Consider the following 21,131-nt stretch of genomic DNA (forward strand, 5'->3'; position numbering starts at 1 on the left):
CCCCCCCCCCCCCCCATTTATAACACCCAGCTTCTTCACATTATTGTCCTCATTCCCAATACAGTATTCATTCAGCTCCCCCACATTATTGTTCTCAGCCCCCTCTCTAAAGTACTCAGCACCCCCCCCCCCCCCCATTACAGTACTCAACCTCCCCCCCACCCCCATTACTGTCCTCAGCTCCCCCTATTACAATACTCAAGCCCCTCCCACACTATTGTCCTCACACACACACACACACATCCCCCCCCCCCCCCAATACAGTACTTGGCTCCCCCCACGTTACTGTCCCATTAAAGGGACCATAACTCAAATAATGGGGAGATATTGCCCATCCAGGACCTGGCGTTCTGTAGACAGCCTAAGATGAGGCGGAAGAAGCAACAGGAAGAAGCAGGCTAATGGAACACATTAGTGCTGGCACACATGTACATGCATGGTGTCCCTTTGTTGCTGGCATATAAAGATTTACTCCTGATTGTGACAAGGCCACTTCTGGTGGGACACAGATATTAAAAGATGATATGGAAGGCTCCATCTTTGAAGGAACGCAAGTACATGTGTATGTCACTTGAACATTGAAGTTAAGTGGCAGGCCTTCAGACATCATTTCAGGAGGTATGGTGTTATAGACACCTGGTGCAGAATTCTCATTGATCTGACACATGTCATATAGTTTAGACCCTGCAGTTACATGGCTGTCCTTGTCAGCTGACGGAGGGTTGGCATGTCCACTTGATGTATCTTGATGTATCTCGGAATCTGTAGAATTTGGGCCTGCATTTCCTTCTTCTGCCAACTTTAATCCATCCACTTTTTTCTTGCGAACGCGTAGCTCACTATAAAGAAAAAAAAATAAAAATAAAGTACAATCCGTTAGCAAAAGTGCTACTGCAGGAAAAATATTTTGTAACCAGTTTTGTGCTTCTTTGAGAGAAGCCAGCAAGGGAGTTTGTGCCTAAAAGGCATTTACTGGGAGATTTAATAAATCTGCGGCAGCTGAACATAGTAACCAATCAGCTTCTAACTTTTGCTTTTGTTCAACTAGGCTTTGACAATAAGCCCACGTTCACAGGGGGCCATTTTGATATGTGATGTGATATGTCAAATCGCTGCCTATTGCCGGCAACAGCACTGCCCAAGTCGGTGCAACACCAAATTTGCGGCGCTGCACCAATTCCCAAAAGTTTTTGCTGCACTACTTTTAGCAACTTTCGGGGCAAGTTTAATAGACATCTGTGCAGGAACCCACACAGAGGTCTCTGAAATCGCTCCTGAAGTCAGACTGAAAAGTACCAGTTACACTTACCAGTAATGAGTTTTCTGGGAAATCTTCCAGGACGGCACACCTGAGAGATGACTGGTCTCACCTGACAGGAAGCGCAATCAACAACAAAGTTTAAAAGTTCCCGCCCCTCCCTCCGACCCTCAGTTATGACAAAGTATAGGCCCACACCAGTGTCAGAGGGAACATTCTGTGAAGAATGAAAGTATCACCAACATTTAAGGGTAGGGAAGTAGGCCTGCCGTCCTGGAAGATTTCCAGAAAACCCGTTACCGGTAAGTGTAATTAGTACTTTTCTCAAGTCATCTTCCAGGACGGCGCACCTGAGACGATGAGCAAGAAGTACAGGCCTACCTTAGGGTGGGACAAATGCCTGTAGGACCTTCCTGCCAAACGCCAAGTCCTGAGGGGACAACAGCTCCACTCTGCCTCAGAAACGTCTTATGGCTCATCCATGTTGCTGCCTTGCAGATCTGATCAAAGCGCCTGCCCTCTCTGTCCAGGAGGTCGCCAGAGATCTAGTTGAGTGTGCTTTAAGGTGGGCTGGTACTGGTTTACCCGCAAGCCTATAAGCTATTGCTATGGTCTGTTTGATTCACCTAGCTATTGTTGGTTTTGAAGTCTGCAAACCCTTTCTTTGGCCTGCAAAGTTGATCAGCAAATGGTTTGATCTCACCCTTTCTAGATAGGCTAGGAGACAGCACCTAACATCTAAGAGGTGGAACCTTTCTTCCGTCTCATTTCTAGGAGTCTGGCAGAAGGACAGAAGGATAATCTCCTGTGATCTATGAAACCCAGAAGACACTTTTGGTAACTATAACGGATCCTGTCTGAGGATTACCCTATCCTCCAGGATTAGCAAAAACGGCTCTTTAATGGTCAGAGCTTGTAGGTCGCCAATCCTTCTGGCTGTGGTAATGGCCAGAAGGAAGGCTATCTTAAATGAAAGAAATTTAAAGGAAACTTGAGCCCCCGGCTCAAAAGGCCCTTTCGTCAGGGCATCCAATACCAGGGATAAATCCCACGGTGGGAACCTAATTGTCATTACCGGGGCTAACCTCTACCTGCCCAACAAAAATCGTTTAACAAGGGGGTCTCGAGCCAGCCTTCTGTCAAAAAAATACCGACAGGGCCGCAACCTGTACCCTAAGGTTGCTAACCGCTAACCCCTGGTCCCCTCCATCCTGAAGGAAATCTAGAACAGTTGCAACCGTTGGAGGGCTCCCTCCTTTGACCGAAGCCACCTGGAGAAGACCTTCCAGACCTTTGCGTAGATCTGTCTGGTAACCTCCCTTTCCCCCCTGCAGTGACCTCAGCAGCTGCCTGTTCCAGTCCGCCCGCCTTCTCCATCATCTCCAGTCTACCCAGCAGGACTGTCGCTTGAGTGGCTCCAAGGGGGTCCTGGACATCTGGCCCCTCCTGTCCTGCCGCCGCTCTACTCACACCCACTGCCTGCTTCCCATGCACTGTCCATGTGCGCTGGGTCTCTGCTTGTACGGTGTCTTCTCTGCGCCATTTTGGAGAAGCTGAAATCGCCGAAAAAGAGCTCATCAAGGCGCGCGGCAACTTCCGGTCATGCGCGATGGGGTCCGTGGACGCCGCTCACTTCCAGCGTCAATCCGGAGCTCACAGCTCCCCTTCTGGAAGCCATACACACCCAGCCTGGTGCCAGAGCTTTTTCCCCCAGAATGTGGGGACTATCTGCGTGACCCCTCTCTACCATCCACCACCGTCAGGTAGGACATGATCCTTTGGGGGCACTGTGTCAGGGAACACCTCACCTTTCCCATTAAACAGTCTCGGGGAGATATCTACAAACTGCTTCTTTGGACCCACTCCCCTGAGGCTTCCCAGTATAGTAGTGAATCTGGAAAGAACCCCCCCCCCCCCAGAAGGGACTAAGCCCAGACGGACCCCTCAGTCACCCCTGCCTATCACCTGGACCTTTCCCCCTTAATAAAACAAAAAAAAGTGGTTTCGCTGTGACCTGTACGAAACACAATCAATAACTGAGGGTCGGAGGGAGGGGCGTGGACTTTTAAACTTTGTTGTTGATTGTGTTTCCTGTCAGGTGAGACCATTCATCTCTCAGGTGTGCCATCCTGGAAGATGACTTGAGAAATATAGGTTTCAAAACCCGCCTGTGAACCTACAAGCTGATTGTTTACTATGTACAGCTGCACCAGATCCTGTGTGCACCAGTTTTGGTAAAACTCCCCCTCAGGGTCTGTCAATAGAACACCTGACTTGTTTTGCTTGCATAGCTGATGCTCCCATGGCAGAGGATAAAGTAATATAAAAGGTATTGCTATAATCCATTAGGTGTGATCTTGAATAATGCTACTGGGACATCTCTAATATTTAGAGGAGGACTGGGCTACTACTCTACCTTTCCAATAAGAGAAATCCTTGAATTCATTGAAAAATAAAAAATAAATACAAGGTGTTCTGTGATTGGTGCCTGTGCCAAGCAAGCAATGCCCTGTGTTCACTATGCCGACGAGCAGTTTCTTGGCAGTACATGGAAAACTATGGCAACCATTGTAGTAGCAGCAACTACTTTAGTGATTCACTGCTTCCATAGCTGTCCGATCGGGATGGAATATGAATACTTGAATTGGTTAAAACTGAACCAACTTAACTATTCAATAAAAGCCATACATGATGATTAGTTTTAACAGAGGATGACTGGGAACCTTCAGCCTGGGGGGCAAACAAACTAACTTTTTTTTGTGATAGGGACAGATTTCAAGGGGCTGAATAAACCAACATCAGATTCCTATATGGTGCTCAAAATTTGGTCCTTGGCATTTCATAGCTGCAAGCCAATATTGGTGCAGGAAGACTTTCTACTTCCAGACACTGTGATCGCAAATCTGAAAAAGGTAAGCATATATTGCCCAGCATGTGTCACTGACTGTGGATCCTGCTCCGATTGGTGTTTAAATGATAAAGTAGCTCTGCTCAGGGTCACTAGCCCAACATATCATGCAGGCCTCCCAGCCCATTCCTCCTCTAAATATTAATATGTAGTATTTCATGATTTTCTTATTAAACTAAAATGAAAAAAAAAAAAAAGGAGCGTTCTAAAAATATGTAAACATTAATTTTAAAATATACATTCCCTTCAATAAATACTGCCTTGCTAACAAAATATCAGAGATGGTAAAGTACTGAAAGTAATAAAATAACTTACTAGTAAAGCATTGCTCCCATAGATGCTACCAATAGTACAACTAGAATTGCCCCTCCAATACACAGGTATAAGGTGTACTTTGGCATTTCCTCCATTTCTGGATGTCCTAAGTAGCCATTATCGGCATTAAGGTCCAAACTTCTGCTGTTAGGATCAGCATAGTTCTGATCTGAAAAGAACACAACATAAATCTGGTTAGAAGACAAATTAAATAGCTAAACCTTTTTTGAACAGATTTTTTTTTCAGCTGCAGATTGCAGTCTACAACATTCCAAGTATGCACATCTTTCTATTCCTGTACCTGCCTGTTGTGTGAAATATGGCACTCTGTGTGCATTTCAATGAACCAAGGCTCAATGTAATTGCCCATACATACTACAGAGTGATCTTCGATGTATGGGCCCGCCCTTAGGCTCACAGCCTCTCTAGTGAAAATAGCCTTGCCAGCCCACCTTAATAGTGCGCATTCTTCCCTATAGGTGAGCTATTACAGCAATCCAGCCACAGTAAGGGTCATTGGGGGGGGGCGCGCGCAAGGTCCTTCTTTTTTTTTTTACATAGCAGCGTGCACTAGGTGGAGGTGGGCAGTTACTAAAAGGAAACTTCTACCTCCAGTGTATGTAAAGGTAATGCTAAATAAAAAAAAAGGCAGTACGCTTCTGCTATATAAATGCTACCCCATGTTGTATCCCCTTAAAAAGGAGAAGTAGGGCCAAAGATTTTTTGGCTCTACTTCTCTTGTAAGTCACAGGAGTGAACTTCGTTTTGCACTCCTGTGACCCGCGTTCAGCCGACAGCAGGCTAAAGTCCATTGTCGGCTGATGTCCCTCAGCAGGTCCAATCTCTGAAGAGATCTTGACCTTAACCACTTGCCGACCGCTGGGCAAAGTAACGCACCCATACGTTACTGTGAAATTTCCGCCGGCGGCGTGAGCTCCGTGCAGGGGGACCCAACGACTTGATCGCCGCGGGGATACCCACGATCGTGTCACGGAGCTCAAGAATGCGGAGATGCCGATGTTAACAGCAACTCCCCGTTCTGCCTAAATGACAGGATACTGATCATCTGCCCCCTGTCATCAGGAGCAGCGATCAGTGTCCACGTCACACAAGTCCATCCCCCAGACAGTTAGAAACACTCCCCTAGGACACACTTAACCCTTCCCCGCCCCCTAGTGGTTAACCCCTTCACTACCAGTGACATTTTTACAGTAATCAATGCAATTTTAAAGCATTGATCGCTGTATTAATGCCAAAATGTGTCAAAATTGTCCGATGTGTCTGCCATAATGTCGCAGTCACGGAAAAAAATTTAAATAAAATAGCTGATCGCCACCATTACTAGTAAAAAAAAAAAAATTAATAAAAATGCCATAAAACTATCCCCTATTTTGTAGACACTATAAATTTTGCGCAAACCAATCAAGCGCTTATTGTGACTTTTTTTAACCAAAAATATGTAAAAGAATACATATCGGCCTAAACTGAGGAAAAAAAACTATTTTTTTTGTTTTTTTTTTTAGATATTTTTGGGGGATATTTATTATAGCAAAAAGTAAAAAAGAATGCGTTTTTCACAATTGTTGCATTTTTTTGTTTATGGCGCAAAAATAAACACTGCAGGGGTGATCACATACCACCAAAAGAACGCTCCATTTGTATGAAAAAAAAGATGCCAACTTTGTTTGGGTGCCACGTTGCAATGTGAAAATGTCAGTTAAAGTGTTGCAGTGCCGAATCGCAAAAAGTGCTCTGGTCAGGAAGGGGGTAATTCCTTCCGGGGCTGAAGTGGTTAATGATGGGATCCATCCAGGTGCCTGGACCAGCAGCTGGCTCAGCCTCTCAGCCAGCCGCTTCCTCTCCCTTCACAGCCCAGTGCTCCAGTGGGTGCTGGAGGGCAGAACAGAGCTCTCTGCTTGAAGACCAAGAACTGAGCTTGATTGCCAAACATTTCTTTTAAGGTTAGGTCAGTGAGGAAAAATACTTGAACAGCAGAAAATTTGACGCAACTCCTAATTTCCTGTTGGGTGTCAACAACAGAATTTGTGGTTTCAGCCCTTCCCAGTAAGGATGAGCTCAGGCTTGTTTGCATGGTCCACGTGCAGAGCCCGCCAGGAAGTCAGTGCTGCGCTAATCACAGGCAGTAAGACATTGCCCAATCTCTGCAGCCGCGCATCGGAGCAATGTCTCACTGCCTGTGATTAGCGTAGCGCTGCGCCGGCTTCCTGGCGGGCTCTGCACGTGGAGCATGCGAACACGCCTGAGCTCATCCCTACTCCCCAGTTTCGTTTTTTTTTTGCTGACCTATTAAAATGCCCCCGTTCTTTTTGTATCCTAATTGATCTATAGTCTAAGACTAGAACTGGGCTGGCTAATCTGATTCCTTTAGATTACACAAAGTGTGGACAGGCTACAGTACAGCTCTGTGCTGCTAAGATGATCAATAGGTATTTGTTTACACTCAATGCACAGATGTAACAAAACACATGCTTTTACAAGTCCTTTTCTTTAATTTTATAGCATTACAATGTCAGCCACGGCCTGTGCTCCATATAAGAACTAGAGCAGGGAGGAATGTATGCTCAGAGGTGAGGACAGGCAGGTAGATCATGTCATTACCACTTCTACGTACGGCTAATAACACTACACACAAAAAATAATAATAATAAATATATATATATATATATATATATATATATATATATATATATATATATATATATATATAAAAATTTCCTGTATAACTTACTTGAATCCTCGAGAACCTTCACAATTAAAGTTGGAGATGGTTGATAGTTGTTGCCATCTATGCTGAGACGGAGTTGAAAAAATCCATTGTCTTGTATGCCAACCGGGTCAATGACAAGTGAGCAGTTCCCTTGATTGACAAATGACGCAAACACTTGTGCCCTGCTATCCCGGATCTGAGGCGCCTCTGGTTGATAAAGGTAGACATACGATTTGAGCGATCCACCTTCCAAGGGGACCATCCCCCACTCCATCTCGATTCTATGATTGTTTGTTGCTGAATACGTAGAAAAGCCGCAAGGGATCAGCAGTCGCGATCCAGCTTCAATATTGATCTCATCGGGGATATCACTGATGGAAGTGATTTCCACAGCTGTAGAAAGAGACAAAAATAATTATATCACATTAAACTAGTACTATTAGGAGAGCATTAGAAACAAAACATTCTTCCACCTACAAAGGACCAAAGCCAGTAATTGCCCACAAGCCAATCATCAGTAGCTTATTTCTACCTTGGTAAATTATACAGCAGGATTTTCAAATATTTCTTGCGCTCAATAGCAAATATTTAAAGCGGATCTTCAACCTGCAAATAAGCTCTGACTGTGCTTGCAGGCAACTAATTCAACAATTGCTTGATAAATACAATAAAACCTCAATAATTAATAGGCAGGATACGCCACTGAATTCTTTAGCCGCAAGCCGACCGGGCCATAGCCGAAAGACGGCTACAGCGCGGTCGGCATATTCTGGCAAGGCCTCCACGGACGGCCTCACAGAATCGCACAGAAGGGTAGTGTCTGTGTCCTTCGGGTCCTCAGGACCAGGTGTCCCATCATCATAAGGACACCGGCGAGTCACAAGACGAGGTAGAGGGCCAATGACAGCGGCCCTTTAGCACGTGATCGCTCCGTCCAATGACGGAGCGATCACTTGTCAACAAACCGGAGCTTGTCCGGAGCGGCTCCTCCCCTCTCCTCGCAGTGATTGGTACAGTGTGCGAGGAGATGGGAGGAGCTGCACCGGACAAGCTCCGGTTTGTTGACAAGTGATCGCTCCGTCATTGGACGGAGCGATCACGTGCTAAAGGGCCGCTGTCATTGGCTCTCTACCCCGTCCTGTGACGCGCCGGGTCCTGAGGAGAGACGGGTGCAGTATCGTTGTGGGCTGTCTCTGGAGTACCCACAGTGCTGATCTGTGCCCACCCATGTAACACCCATCCATCCCTGGCTCATCCGGGCCCATCCACACTCCATCCATCCCTGGCTCATCCGTGCCCATCCACACTCCATCCATCCCTGGCTCATCCGGGCCCATCCACACTCTATCCATCCCTGGCATATCCGTGCCCATCCACACTCAGCCAGTAAACGCCTTGTATGTATAGGTAAATATGATATTAAGGCTTTTTCTGTGTAAGCTATTTGTAAAGTAATTGTCACTAACAATACCTTTTGAGCTGGGAATAAAAAGAATAATAATTCCTAAAATTAGCAAAAATTGCTGCATTTTGAAGGTCATTAAAGGTTGTAGTAAAAGAGTCAATGTTTAGCTTGTGTACGCCAAACTGCTCTCTGCTAGCCTCAAGCTAAAATGATACCAGGTGTGCTGGGGAGTGTTCTATTTATATGATCAGCTTGACTATGACGTCACAGGTCACATGACCAAGCTGGACAAACGGATTTTCAACTGTTATTGGAAGTATGTCATCAAACTGGCATGTTACATAAAGTTCACTCAAAAAAAAAAACAAAAAACGAGGTAAGCAGATTGCTTTGAGACACAAACCTCTTTCTTTCTGTGCCACCAGTATTTTAGAGCTCAATATAAAAAAATCACATCCTGTGCATTTTATACTTTTGTGTGAATTTTAATACTATTAATGATAATTACTAGAAATATCAAAACTCTAAAATATGTGTGGGCTCAGATAGGAGCAATTACATTTATAATTGATAATATGCTGCAGCTTTATAGTGCTAATACCACCCAGCAACGTATCTATATCCCTCAATGTTAATGTCTAGAGAGAGTCCACCCTCAAAAACATGTGAATGTCCAACATTTAATTGTGATTCTCGGTTGTTTCACCCAGAATTGATGAAATTCTCAGTTACTCCACCCAAAAAAATGACCAAAGCCAGTAATTGCCCACAAGCCAATCATCAGTAGCTTATTTCTACCTTGGTAAATTATACAGCAGGATTTTCAAATATTTCTTGCGCTCAATAGCAAATATTTAAAGCGGATCTTCAACCTGCAAATAAGCTCTGACTGTGCTTGCAGGCAACTAATTCAACAATTGCTTGATAAATACAATAAAACCTCAATAATTAATAGGCAGGATACGCCACTGAATTCTTTAGCCGCAAGCCGACCGGGCCATAGCCGAAAGACGGCTACAGCGCGGTCGGCATATTCTGGCAAGGCCTCCACGGACGGTGTTGTAAAATTTCATGCGACCCGTGATTTTCGCTCACCCCGTCACTTCCGGTGAGGCTACGTCATTCGCACAGCTGACGGCGGGCCTTTACTGCACATGTGTCAATCCCCTGCCCTTAACAGCGCATGCGCTGTAGATTTATGCTCACGGTGGAGAAAAATTATAGCCTCGAGTGGGCGGAGACTTGCGGGTGGGCGGGCGGAGCTGAACAGATGCTCAGGACGTCAGCAGCAGCCCCGCCCACCCTAATAACATGCCTCTGAATATTAAGTGGTGGTGAAAAATCATACTAAAGTGGGCGGAGATTTTCTCCAGGCGGAGGCTTCAGGAAAATGTCTCCGGAATCAGGGACAGGTGTGAATAGAGACGAGTCCTGGAAGATGCTGATAAAAGGGACATTGGTGGAATGGAAGGGGTTTGGAGAGGAGGTTGGCAGGGGAGCTGTTTTGGTCTAAAGCAGCAAAAGAATCACAACTCCCAGCAGGTGAGGGGGGCTGAGTTCTGGAGCTTGTGGGCTTTGCTGGGACTTTGTAGTTCAGTTCTAGGTGGAGGAAGGATACACAGAGCATGCTGGGATATGTAGTGCTCCGGTGTGGGGGAGGGGACATGCTGGGATATGTAGTGCTCCGGTGTGGGGGGACGGGACATGCTGCGATATGTAGTGCTCTGGTGTGGGGGAGGGGGACATGCTGGGATATGTAGTGCTCTGGTGTGGGGGAGGGGACATGCTGGGATATGTAGTGCTCCGGTGTGGGGGAGGGGACATGCTGGGATATGTAGCGCTCCGGTGTGGGGGGACGGGACATGCTGCGATATGTAGTGCTCCGGTGTGGGGGAGGGGACATGCTGGGATATGTAGTGCTCTGGTGTGGGGGAGGGGACATGCTGGGATATGTAGTGCTCCGGTGTGGGGGAGGGGACATGCTGGGATATGTAGTGCTCCGGTGTGGGGGGACGGGACATGCTGCGATATGTAGTGCTCCGGTGTGGGGGAGGGGACATGCTGGGATATGTAGTGCTCTGGTGTGGGGGACGGGACATGCTGCGATATGTAGTGCTCTGGTGTGGGGGCGGGGACATGCTGGGATATGTAGTGCTCTGGTGTGGGGGTGGGGGGACATGCTGGGATATGTAGTTCCCCGGTGTGGGGGTGGGGACATGCTGGGATATGTAGTGCTCTGGTGTGGGGGAGGGGATATGCTGGGATAGGTAGTGCTCTGGTGTGGGGGTGGGGGGACATGCTGGGATATGTAGTTCCCCGGTGTGGGGGTGGGGACATGCTGGGATATGTAGTGCTCTGGTGTGGGGGAGGGGATATGCTGGGATAGGTAGTGCTCTGGTGTGTGTGTGTGTGTGTGTGTGTGTGTGTGTGTGTGTGGGGGGGGGGGGGGGGACACATGCTGGGATATGTAGTACTCCTCCAGTGTGGGGGATAATGTATAGATTGATGTCGGTGTCCCCGTCTCATCTCCTTCCTGTCTCCTCTCTCAGGCACCATGCTGTACGAAATCTCCAGGATCATCCAGGGCGGCGCTGCCGTCTGCCGCCACGCCTCCACCGCCGCCGCCGCCAGGGTAGAGCATGAACACCTATTCCCTGTGAGTACTGATTGGTTGGGGGAGGGGTTAACCGCCTGGAGTGTCCCCAGTGGGGGAGGGGCATGCCACCTAATGTGCGCGCTCTGCTGCCGGACGGAGCCCCATAGACACTATGCCTCTCTGGATATAAATTTGGATACATTTGTAGCCATTCGGATGTATCTGAATCTCGGAGATGAAATGGTAACACATTTTTGTTGAAATTTAATTTACGTTCATCGTTTTCTCACCCATTCCAAATTATTTATGTACGACTTGGATTCGGATCGTTTGGGGGGAGGGGGAGAAACAAAAAGGTCAACCGATTCGAATCCTGTGTCAAGAAATAGCTGGTTGCTAAAGGGGGGGGGTGGCCGCCGCCGCCGCCTCCTTAACAACCAATGAGTCATCAGCTGTCAGCGGGCTTCCCTACTGGCTGAAATGTAAAACACCCCACCCCCTTTGTGACATCAACAGCCCAGCGTTACCTGGTTGGTGATGTCACAGGGGCGGGGCCACCCCTTAGCCATGTAAGAACCGTCGGACATTCAACAGCGTGGAGCGTTCGAAAGGGGTTTTTATTTATTTTTAAATTTTTTGGGGTGGAAAGGGTAGGGGTACTACGTACCTCATACTCATTCACATAGTTGGAGGTAGTGTGGGATCTGGGGGGGACTCCTTTGTTTTTTTGCTAATACCCCCCCCCCCTTTCCTTGCCTGCCCCCCGGTCTGCATCGGATAAGGGCCTGGGGGGGACTTTTTATTTACTATTTTTGATCTATGTACACCATACTCATTCACATAGGTGGGTAGGGCGGGATCTGGGGTCCCCCCCCCACAACCACCAGCCAGGGTTGTTGGAAAGAGGCCCTTGTCCCCATCAGCATGGTGCTTAGGGCAGGGCCCTGGTATGGTGACCTGGTATGGTTTGGGGTGGGGGGGCACTTGCTCATACACCCCCCCTTCCCCCTTTCCTGGGTTGCATGCTTGGATAAAGGTCCGGACCCCTATGCTTTTTTTTTTTTTTTTTTTTTTTATTCCTCTTCCCCATCGGGGGAGGGGGGGGGGGGCTGGTGCCCATGCAGGGTTGGTTGTTGGGGGGGGGGGGGGGGGTTTGTTTTTTTTTCCAGGATTTTCTATTGCCAGCACTCATTTGTTTTTACGTTTCAGCTGTCAGTGGGGAATCCCGCTGACAGCCAACGAGTCGTCGGTTGCTAAGGACGTGGCGGACGGCGCCCCCAGCCCGATCCTTAGCAACCAGCTATTTCTTCACACAGAATTTGAATCATTGATCGTGTGGTGTTTGTGTTTTGTTTTGGGTTTTGTTTTGTATTGTTTTTTTTTTTTTTTTTTTTGTTTTTTACGAGTTCAAATTGTTTTTCAAAAAATTGTGGAATCCGTCAGAAAATGAATAAACAAAATTAAAATTTTTAACTAAAATTCTGAAACCAAAATTTGGTAACGTAAGAAATTTGAATGTTCTGCACACACCTCTAGTGCCGCTCACACCCTGACCGCGGGACGGTGATCGCTGTCAGTGGGAGGTGATCCCAAACATCTGCTTCCTATAGGCTGAATATCCACCAAAGACTCCACCCAGAATGTCTCCTTTTTAACCCTCCCAATCATAGAAAAGCCAAAGCGAAGGGCACAGGTCTGACATCTGTTTATTTATTTATTTTTAAATCTGCAGGCCGCCCTCCAACCGCGGGACTACGCCGTGCCCAACCCCACCTGGAACCCCGAAACCAAGAGGCTGTACAAGGAGCTGAGCCGAGACCCGAGCTGGAGGAGACTTCCCTCCTACGAGGAGTTCGCTGGCAGCAGATCGAGTACAAGAATAAGAATAGTGTTTGGCTGTGGTGGGGGATGACATTAGAGTGTAAGCTCCTCTGGTGACCTCTGACCTCCTCCTGTACAGGTATGAGCCTGGAGGCCGACGGGGAAACTCGTTTCTTCACCAGGAACCTGGACCAGGAAGGAATCGGCTTCGAGTATTGTATGTTCTATAACGAGGCGGAGAAGAGGACAGTCTTCATATTCCAGCCCGGGCCCTATCTGGGGGGCCTCGCAGGGTGAGCGTTATTTTCTTTTTTTTTTTTTCTTTTTTTTTTTCTTCGCAGAGCCTACCCTAACCAGAATCCTTTGGTTCCTCGGGCTCTCCTTGTTCTCCTTCCACCTCTCGCGTCCCCTCTTGCCTTCTTCTAGGTACACACACGGGGGCTGCATCGCCACCATCGTAGACTCCACCGTGGGGGCGGGAATTGTAAACAGCATCGGACCGGCTATGACCGCCAACCTGAACCTCGACTATCGGAGGTAAGCGCCCAGGGGGGAGAAGAGGACCTACCTGACACTACATGGTTGTCAGGAGATTGTACAATCGATGGCCGGCGGTGATGATGTGGTAGTGACAGGGGAAGAATAATATTGGGGAGACTCTCGCGGGGGGGGGGGGGGGGGGGTAGGAGTTGTTGATGTTCTGAAGCTGTGATAGCAGAGAGGTGTAATGAGGTTCTCTTTGTGTCTGTAGTCCGATTCCTCTGGGATCCACAGTCCTCATAGACAGCCGAGTGGAGAAGGTCGACGGTCAGAAAGTCTACACCAGATGCCAGGTCCGCAGTCATGACAGCGCTGTGCTTCACAGCGAGGCCACCGGTGAGGACTACTGCTGGGAAATCTTCATTCTGTAACTCCATTCCTTCCTCTCTTGTCTCTCCTGTCACTCATCTGTGGTTTCTGATCTGTCGCTCCTGTCATTGCTCTTCTGTCCCTCCTCCTCTGCCATTCCTGTTTCTTGTCTGCTGTTCCTGACTCTGCTCCTTTGTTGCTCCTCTGCCGGTGCTGGCGTTGCTCCGCTGCCATTCCTGTTTCTTGTCTGCTGTTCCTGTTGCTGCCCCTCTGCCATTCCTGACATTGCTCCTCTGTCCCTTCTTGTTGCTGCTCCTCTCTCCTTCTTGTCTGCCGTTCCTCTGTTGCTGCTCCTCCTCTGTCTCTCCTGTCATTGCTCCCGACGTTGCTCCTCTGCTGTTCCTCTTCATTGTCTGCTGTTCCTGACGTTGCTTCTCTGCCGTTTCTGTTATTGCTCCTCTCTTCCTCTGTCATTCCTGGTGTTGCTCCTCTGTTGTTGCTCCTCTGTCCCTGCTGTTGCTGCTCCTCTCTCCCTCCTTCTCTGCCGTTCCTAGCATTGCTCCTCTGCCATTCCTCTTGTTTCTTGTCTGTTCCTGTCGCTGCTCGTCTGCCGTTCCGGTCGTTGCCAATCCTGTCATTGCTCCTCTGCCATTCCTTTTTGTTTGTTTCTTGTCTGCTGGTCCTGACACTGCTCCTTTGTTGCTCCTCTGCTGTTCCTGTTGCTGCTCCTCTGCCATTCCTGACATTGCTCCTCTGTCCCTCCTTGTTGCTGCTCCTCTCCTTCTTCTCTGCCGTTCCTCTGTTGCTGCTCCGCCTCTGTCTCTCCTGTCATTGCTCCCGACGTTGCTCCTCTGCTGTTCCTCTTCATTGTCTGCTGTTCCTGACGTTGCTTCTCTGCCGTTTCTGTCATTGCTCCTCTCTCTCCCTCCTCTGCCATTCCTGGTGCTGCTCCTCTCTCCCTCTTTCCCGTTCCTGGCTTTGCTCCTCTGCCATTCCTCTTGTTTCTTGTCTGCTGTTCCTGTCGCTGCTCCTCTGCCGTTCCTGTTGCTGCTCCTCTTTCCTTCTCTGCCATTCCTAGCGTTGCTCCTCTGCCACTCCTGTTTCTTTGTCTGCTGTTCCTGTCACTGCTCCTCTCTCCCTCCTCTGCCATCCCTGTTGTCTGCTGATCCTGTTGCTGCTCCTCTCTCCCTCCTTCTCTGCCATTCCGGTTTCTTGTCTGCTGTTTCTGTTGCTGCTCCTCTCTCATTCCTCCTCCTCCTCCCTCCTCTGCCTTTTCTGTTGCTCTTGTTGTTGTTCTGACAATTTACACTTTTTTTTTTCTCTCCTCCAGCTTTGTACGTTATGTTGAAGTCAGGAGAATCTGAAGCCCGACTATAATTTGCACATCTCAGACCTCAGGAAATGTTACAGATTCTGTTGGTTGGCAGCTGCACTTTGTACTGTAATGTATCCTGTCTGTCACTAGAGGGCAGCAGATCCCGTACCATAGAAACCCTCCTGGGAGAACTTTTTTATAATGTACTCACCGCTCTCTTGGATTGATCTTTTGTAGCGGTCCCTTTTTTCTAGGTGCAATGACCTCAAACCCGCCCCCACCATGTACCCGTTTTTGTACAGCCCTGTTCTTTGACTCCTCCCAACCAAATGTAATTAATAATCGTTCATAATTATTGTATGTGACGTTTATTTAAACTGAATAAATACAGAAAATATTTTCACAGCATTTCAAGTGTTGCAAATACCTTCATTGTATCTTCTTCATCCTGGGGACCGTTCCTCCTCTCGCTTCATCCTCGGGACCGTTCCTCCTCTCGCTTCATCCTGGGGACCGTTCCTCCTCTCCTCATCCTGGGGAACATAACTCCTTTTGCCTCTTCGAGGGAACCATTCATCCTCTCTCCTCATGCTGGGAACCATTCCTCCTCTCTTCTCACCCTGAGGACCATTCCTACTCCTCATGCTGGGGACCATTCCTCCTCTCCTCTTCTCACCCTGAGGACCATTCCTACTCCTCATCCTGGACACCATTCCTCATCTCTCCTCATCCTGGACACCATTCCTCCTCTCTCCTCATCCTGGAGACAATTCCTCCTCTCTCCTCATCCTGGAGACAATTCCTCCTCTCTCCTCATCCTGGAGACAATTCCTCCTCTCTCCTCATCCTGGAGACAATTCCTCCTCTCTCCTCATCCTGGAGACAATTCCTCCTCTCTCCTCATCCTGGAGACAATTCCTCCTCTCTCCTCATCCTGGAGACAATTCCTCCTCTCTCCTCATCCTGGAGACAATTCCTCCTCTCTCCTCATCCTGGAGACAATTCCTCCTCTCTCCTCATCCTGGAGACAATTCCTCCTCTCTCCTCATCCTGGAGACAATTCCTCCTCTCTCCTCATCCTGGAGACAATTCCTCCTCTCTCCTCATCCTGGAGACAATTCCTCCTCTCTCCTCATCCTGGAGACAATTCCTCCTCTCTCCTCATCCTGGAGACAATTCCTCCTCTCTCCTCATCCTGGAGACAATTCCTCCTCTCTCCTCATCCTGGGGGCCATTCCTCCTCTCTCCTCATCCTGGAGACAAGGATCCTGGATGAGGAGAGAGGAGGAATTGCCCCCAGGATGAGGAGAGAGGAGGAATTGCCTCCAGGATGAGGAGAGAGGAGGAATGGCCTCCAGGATGAGGAGAGAGGAGGAATGGCCCCCAGGATGAGGAGAGAGGAGGAAGGGTCCCCCAGGATGAGGAGAGAGGAGGAAGGGTCCCCCAGGATGAGGAGAGAGGAGGAAGGGTCCCCCAGGATGAGGAGAGAGGAGGAAGGGTCCCCCAGGATGAGGAGAGAGGAGGAATGGTCCCCCAGGATGAGGAGAGAGGAGGAAGGGTCCCCCAGGATGAGGAGAGAGGAGGAAGGTTCTCCAGGATGAAGAGACACAAGAAAGGGTCTCCAGGATGAGGAGAGAGGAGGAATGATCTCCAGGATGAGGAGAGAGGAGGAATGATCTCCAGGATGAGGAGAGACAAGAAAGGGTCTCCAGGATGAGGAGGGAGAGGAGGGATGGTCCCCAGGATTAAGAGAGGTATCTCCCCAGCTGGACACAGACACCAGTTCAACCTAACAATGGTTATCCCCATCTTGTCCATGCCATGTACAATCACCCCCCATCCTCTCCATGCCATGTACAATCACCCCCCATCCTCTCCATGCCATGTACAATCACCCCCCATCCTCTCCATGCCATGCGCCATCACCCCCCATCCTCTCCATGCCATGTGCCATCTGTTATCCCCCATCCTCTTCATGCCATGTGTCATCATCCCCCATCCTCTCCATGCCATGTGTCATCACCCCCCATCCTTTTCTTTGTTCTTCTCCTGTTAGACACATCCTGAGCCCGGAAGTCCCATCTTCTCCCCCATACCTGAAACTAGACAAGAGAAGTTGGCATTGTCCTCCACCTGAGGCTGGGGACCCCTGAGTTGGTGGACACTTTGGGGGGGGGGGGGCAGCCTTGTATATGGGGATTCCACCATTCTATGGATCGGGGGCCCCTGTATATTGTTCTCTGCAGCCTTGTCAGCCGGTCCCAGCCACATTGCTACCCATTAATAGACGCTCACAGACCAGCACCTGGTAGAGACGTGGCAGGAGGGACTCCTAAGGGTGAGTGATGGCATGTAAACCTGCAAGACCTAGTGAACCCCTAGAAGAGTGAGTGTGGCTCCACCCACCATATTCTGGGGTCACCGATGAGTCCGGACTCCATATTCTGGGGTGTGGGGTCACCAGTGAGATCAGCCTCCATATTCCAGGATCACCAGTAAGCCCCGGCCTCCATATTCTGGAATGTGGGGTCACCAGTGAGATCAGCCTGCATATTTTGGGGTCACTGATGAGTCCGGACTCCATATTCTGCACTGTGGGGTCACCGCTGGAGCCAGCCTCCATATTCTGGGGTGTGGGGTCACTGGCCTCCATATTCTGGGGTGTGGGGTCACTGGCCTCCATATTCTGGTGTGTGGGGTCACCGGTGTAGCCGGCCTCCATATTCTGGGGTGTGGGGTCACTGGCCTCCATATTCTGGTGTGTGGGGTCACCGGTGTAGCCGGCCTCCATATTCTGGGGTGTGGGGTCACTGGCCTCCATATTCTGGTGTGTGGGGTCACCGGTGTAGCCGGCCTCCATATTCTGGGGTGTGGGGTCACTGGCCTCCATATTCTGGTGTGTGGGGTCACCGGTGTAGCCGGCCTCCATATTCTGGGGTGTGGGGTCACTGGCCTCCATATTCTGGGGTGTGGGGTCACCGGTGGAGCTGGCCTCCATATTCTGGGGTGTGGGGTCACCGGCCCCCATATTCTGCACTATGGGGTCACCGGTGGAGCCGGCCTCCATATTCTGGGGTGTGGGGTCACTGGCCTCCATATTCTGGGGTGTGGGGTCACCGGTGGAGCTGGCCTCCATATTCTGGGGTGTGGGGTCACTGGCCTCCATATTCTGGGGTGTGGGGTCACCGGCCTCCATATTCTGCACTGTGGGGTCACCGGCCCCCATATTCTGCACTATGGGGTCACCGGTGGAGCCGGCCTCCATATTCTGGGGTGTGGGGTCACTGGCCTCCATATTCTGGGGTGTGGGGTCACCGGTGGAGCTGGCCTCCATATTCTGGGGTGTGGGGTCACCGGCCCCCATATTCTGCACTATGGGGTCACCGGTGGAGCCGGCCTCCATATTCTGGGGTGTGGGGTCACTGGCCTCCATATTCTGGGGTGTGGGGTCACCGGTGGAGCTGGCCTCCATATTCTGGGGTGTGGGGTCACCGGCCTCCATATTCTGGGGTGTGGGGTCACCGGCCTCCATATTCTGGGGTGTGGGGTCACCGGCCTCCATATTCTGCACTGTGGGGTCACCGGCCCCCATATTCTGCACTATGGGGTCACCGGTGGAGCCGGCCTCCATATTCTGGGGTGTGGGGTCACTGGCCTCCATATTCTGGTGTGTGGGGTCACCGGTGTAGCCGGCCTCCATATTCTGGGGTGTGGGGTCACTGGCCTCCATATTCTGGGGTGTGGGGTCACCGGTGGAGCTGGCCTCCATATTCTGGGGTGTGGGGTCACCGGCCCCCATATTCTGCACTATGGGGTCACCGGTGGAGCCGGCCTCCATATTCTGGGGTGTGGGGTCACTGGCCTCCATATTCTGGGGTGTGGGGTCACCGGTGGAGCTGGCCTCCATATTCTGGGGTGTGGGGTCACTGGCCTCCATATTCTGGGGTGTGGGGTCACCGGCCTCCATATTCTGCACTGTGGGGTCACCGGCCCCCATATTCTGCACTATGGGGTCACCGGTGGAGCCGGCCTCCATATTCTGGGGTGTGGGGTCACTGGCCTCCATATTCTGGGGTGTGGGGTCACCGGTGGAGCTGGCCTCCATATTCTGGGGTGTGGGGTCACCGGCCCCCATATTCTGCACTATGGGGTCACCGGTGGAGCCGGCCTCCATATTCTGGGGTGTGGGGTCACTGGCCTCCATATTCTGGGGTGTGGGGTCACCGGTGGAGCTGGCCTCCATATTCTGGGGTGTGGGGTCACCGGCCTCCATATTCTGGGGTGTGGGGTCACCGGCCTCCATATTCTGCACTGTGGGGTCACCGGCCCCCATATTCTGCACTATGGGGTCACCGGTGGAGCCGGCCTCCATATTCTGGGGTGTGGGGTCACTGGCCTCCATATTCTGGGGTGTGGGGTCACCGGTGGAGCTGGCCTCCATATTCTGGGGTGTGGGGTCACCGGCCTCCATATTCTGGGGTGTGGGGTCACCGGCCTCCATATTCTGCACTGTGGGGTCACCGGCCCCCATATTCTGCACTATGGGGTCACCGGTGGAGCCGGCCTCCATATTCTGGGGTGTGGGGTCACTGGCCTCCATATTCTGGGGTGTGGGGTCACCGGTGGAGCTGGCCTCCATATTCTGGGGTGTGGGGTCACTGGCCTCCATATTCTGGGGTGTGGGGTCACCGGCCTCCATATTCTGCACTGTGGGGTCACCGGCCCCCATATTGTGCACTGTGGGGTCACCGCTGGAGCCGGCCTCCATATTCTGGGGTATGGGGTCACTGGCCTCCATATTCTGGGGTGTGGGGTCACCGGCCTCCATATTCTGGGGTGTGGGGTCACCGGCCTCCATATTCTGGGGTGTGGGGTCACCGGCCTCCATATTCTGCACTGTGGGGTCACCGGCCCCCATATTGTGCACTGTGGGGTCACCGCTGGAGCCGGCCTCCATATTCTGGGGTATGGGGTCACTGGCCTCCATATTCTGGGGTGTGGGGTCACCGGCCTCCATATTCTGGGGTGTGGGGTCACCGGCCTCCATATTCTGGGGTGTGGGGTCACCGGCCTCCATATTCTGCACTGTGGGGTCACCGGCCCCCATATTGTGCACTGTGGGGTCACCGCTGGAGCCGGCCTCCATATTCTGGGGTATGGGGTCACTGGCCTCCATATTCTGGGGTGTGGGGTCACCGGCCTCCATATTCTGGGGTGTGGGGTCACCGGCCTCCATATTCTGGGGTGTGGGGTCACCGGCCTCCATATTCTGCACTGTGGGGTCACCGGCCCCCATATTGTGCACTGTGGGGTCACCGCTGGAGCCGGCCTCCATATTCTGGGGTATGGGGTCACTGGCCTCCATATTCTGGGGTGTGGGGTCACCGGCCTCCATATTCTGGGGTGTGGGGTCACCGGCCTCCATATTCTGGGGTGTGGGGTCACCGGCCTCCATATTCTGCACTGTGGGGTCACATATTATAAGATCAAAAACAGGCAGTGGTAAAAAAAAAAAAAAAAAAATCTTATAGTAAGTGCATATAGTGGCTCTCCTACTATGTATATTCATTGTGGCCAAAATTGGTGTGTTTCTTGCGTAGGACCGCTGAGCCTTGTTGTTCACAGCTTGAAGCCATGATTTTTCTTCACCAGTGAAGAAAATCTTGGGGTGGGCGGGGACGTTCTCACCATCTGTTCAGCTCCGCCCGCCCACCCGCAAGTCTCCGCCCACTCGAGGCTATAATTTTTCTCCACCGTGAGAATAAATCTACAGCGCATGCGCTGTTAAGGGCAGGGGATTGACACATGCGCAGTAAAGGCCCGCCGTCAGCTGTGCGAATGACGTAGCCTCACCGGAAGTGACGGGGTGAGCGAAAATCACGGGTCGCATGAAATTTTACAACAACGGCCTCACAGAATCGCACAGAAGGGTAGTG

The 21,131-nt window shown here is 50.6% G+C and overlaps 2 protein-coding genes across 4 annotated transcripts; one reads left to right on the forward strand and one right to left on the reverse strand.

The window, feature by feature from the left end:
* Positions 1-256: 256 nt before the first annotated feature.
* LOC143982946 (uncharacterized) lies at positions 257-8,186 on the reverse strand. 2 transcript variants are annotated; one of them, XM_077482102.1, is made up of 4 exons: positions 7,742-8,186; positions 7,231-7,602; positions 4,482-4,650; positions 257-839 (listed from the first exon to the last, which is right to left on the reverse strand). In XM_077482102.1, the coding sequence occupies exons 2-4, from the start codon at positions 7,481-7,483 to the stop codon at positions 362-364; spliced, it is 900 nt and encodes a 299-aa protein (XP_077338228.1). In that variant the 5' UTR covers positions 7,484-7,602; positions 7,742-8,186; the 3' UTR covers positions 257-361. The 2 variants fall into 2 exon arrangements, with proteins under 2 accessions (XP_077338228.1, XP_077338226.1); XM_077482100.1 differs by having other exon boundaries at positions 7,231-8,186.
* A 1,803-nt stretch (positions 8,187-9,989) lies between these two features.
* LOC143982947 (acyl-coenzyme A thioesterase THEM4-like) lies at positions 9,990-15,617 on the forward strand. 2 transcript variants are annotated; one of them, XM_077482103.1, is made up of 7 exons: positions 9,990-10,026; positions 11,164-11,270; positions 12,943-13,081; positions 13,171-13,324; positions 13,458-13,568; positions 13,783-13,907; positions 15,211-15,617. In XM_077482103.1, exons 1-7 carry the CDS (start codon positions 10,005-10,007, stop codon positions 15,255-15,257), a joined length of 705 nt encoding a protein of 234 aa, XP_077338229.1. In that variant the 5' UTR covers positions 9,990-10,004; the 3' UTR covers positions 15,258-15,617. The 2 variants fall into 2 exon arrangements, with proteins under 2 accessions (XP_077338229.1, XP_077338230.1); XM_077482104.1 differs by having other exon boundaries at positions 10,009-10,156.
* Positions 15,618-21,131: the final 5,514 nt, after the last annotated feature.

This window comes from Lithobates pipiens, unplaced genomic scaffold (genome assembly GCF_037356315.1).
Source record: "Lithobates pipiens isolate NorthernLeopardFrog02 unplaced genomic scaffold, aLitPip1_a1.2 Scaffold_16, whole genome shotgun sequence".
In the NCBI taxonomy this organism is placed as follows: Eukaryota; Metazoa; Chordata; class Amphibia; order Anura; family Ranidae; genus Lithobates; species Lithobates pipiens.

Excerpts from the sequence above, each read along its gene's own strand:
- LOC143982947 (XM_077482103.1), top strand. The coding sequence starts at position 10,005 with ATGTCTCCGGAATCAGGGACAG. Across the intron at positions 13,082-13,170 it reads GTTCGCTGGCAGCAGATCGA|GTATGAGCCTGGAGGCCGAC; the intron begins GTACAAGAATAA and ends CCTCCTGTACAG. Across the intron at positions 13,908-15,210 it reads GCTTCACAGCGAGGCCACCG|CTTTGTACGTTATGTTGAAG; the intron begins GTGAGGACTACT and ends TCTCTCCTCCAG.
- LOC143982946 (XM_077482102.1), bottom strand. The coding sequence starts at position 7,483 with ATGGAGTGGGGGATGGTCCCCTTGGAAGGTGGATCGCTCAAATCGTAT. Across the intron at positions 4,651-7,230 it reads GAAGGTTCTCGAGGATTCAA|ATCAGAACTATGCTGATCCT; the intron begins GTAAGTTATACA and ends TGTTCTTTTCAG. Across the intron at positions 840-4,481 it reads ATGGGAGCAATGCTTTACTA|TGAGCTACGCGTTCGCAAGA; the intron begins GTAAGTTATTTT and ends TTTTCTTTATAG.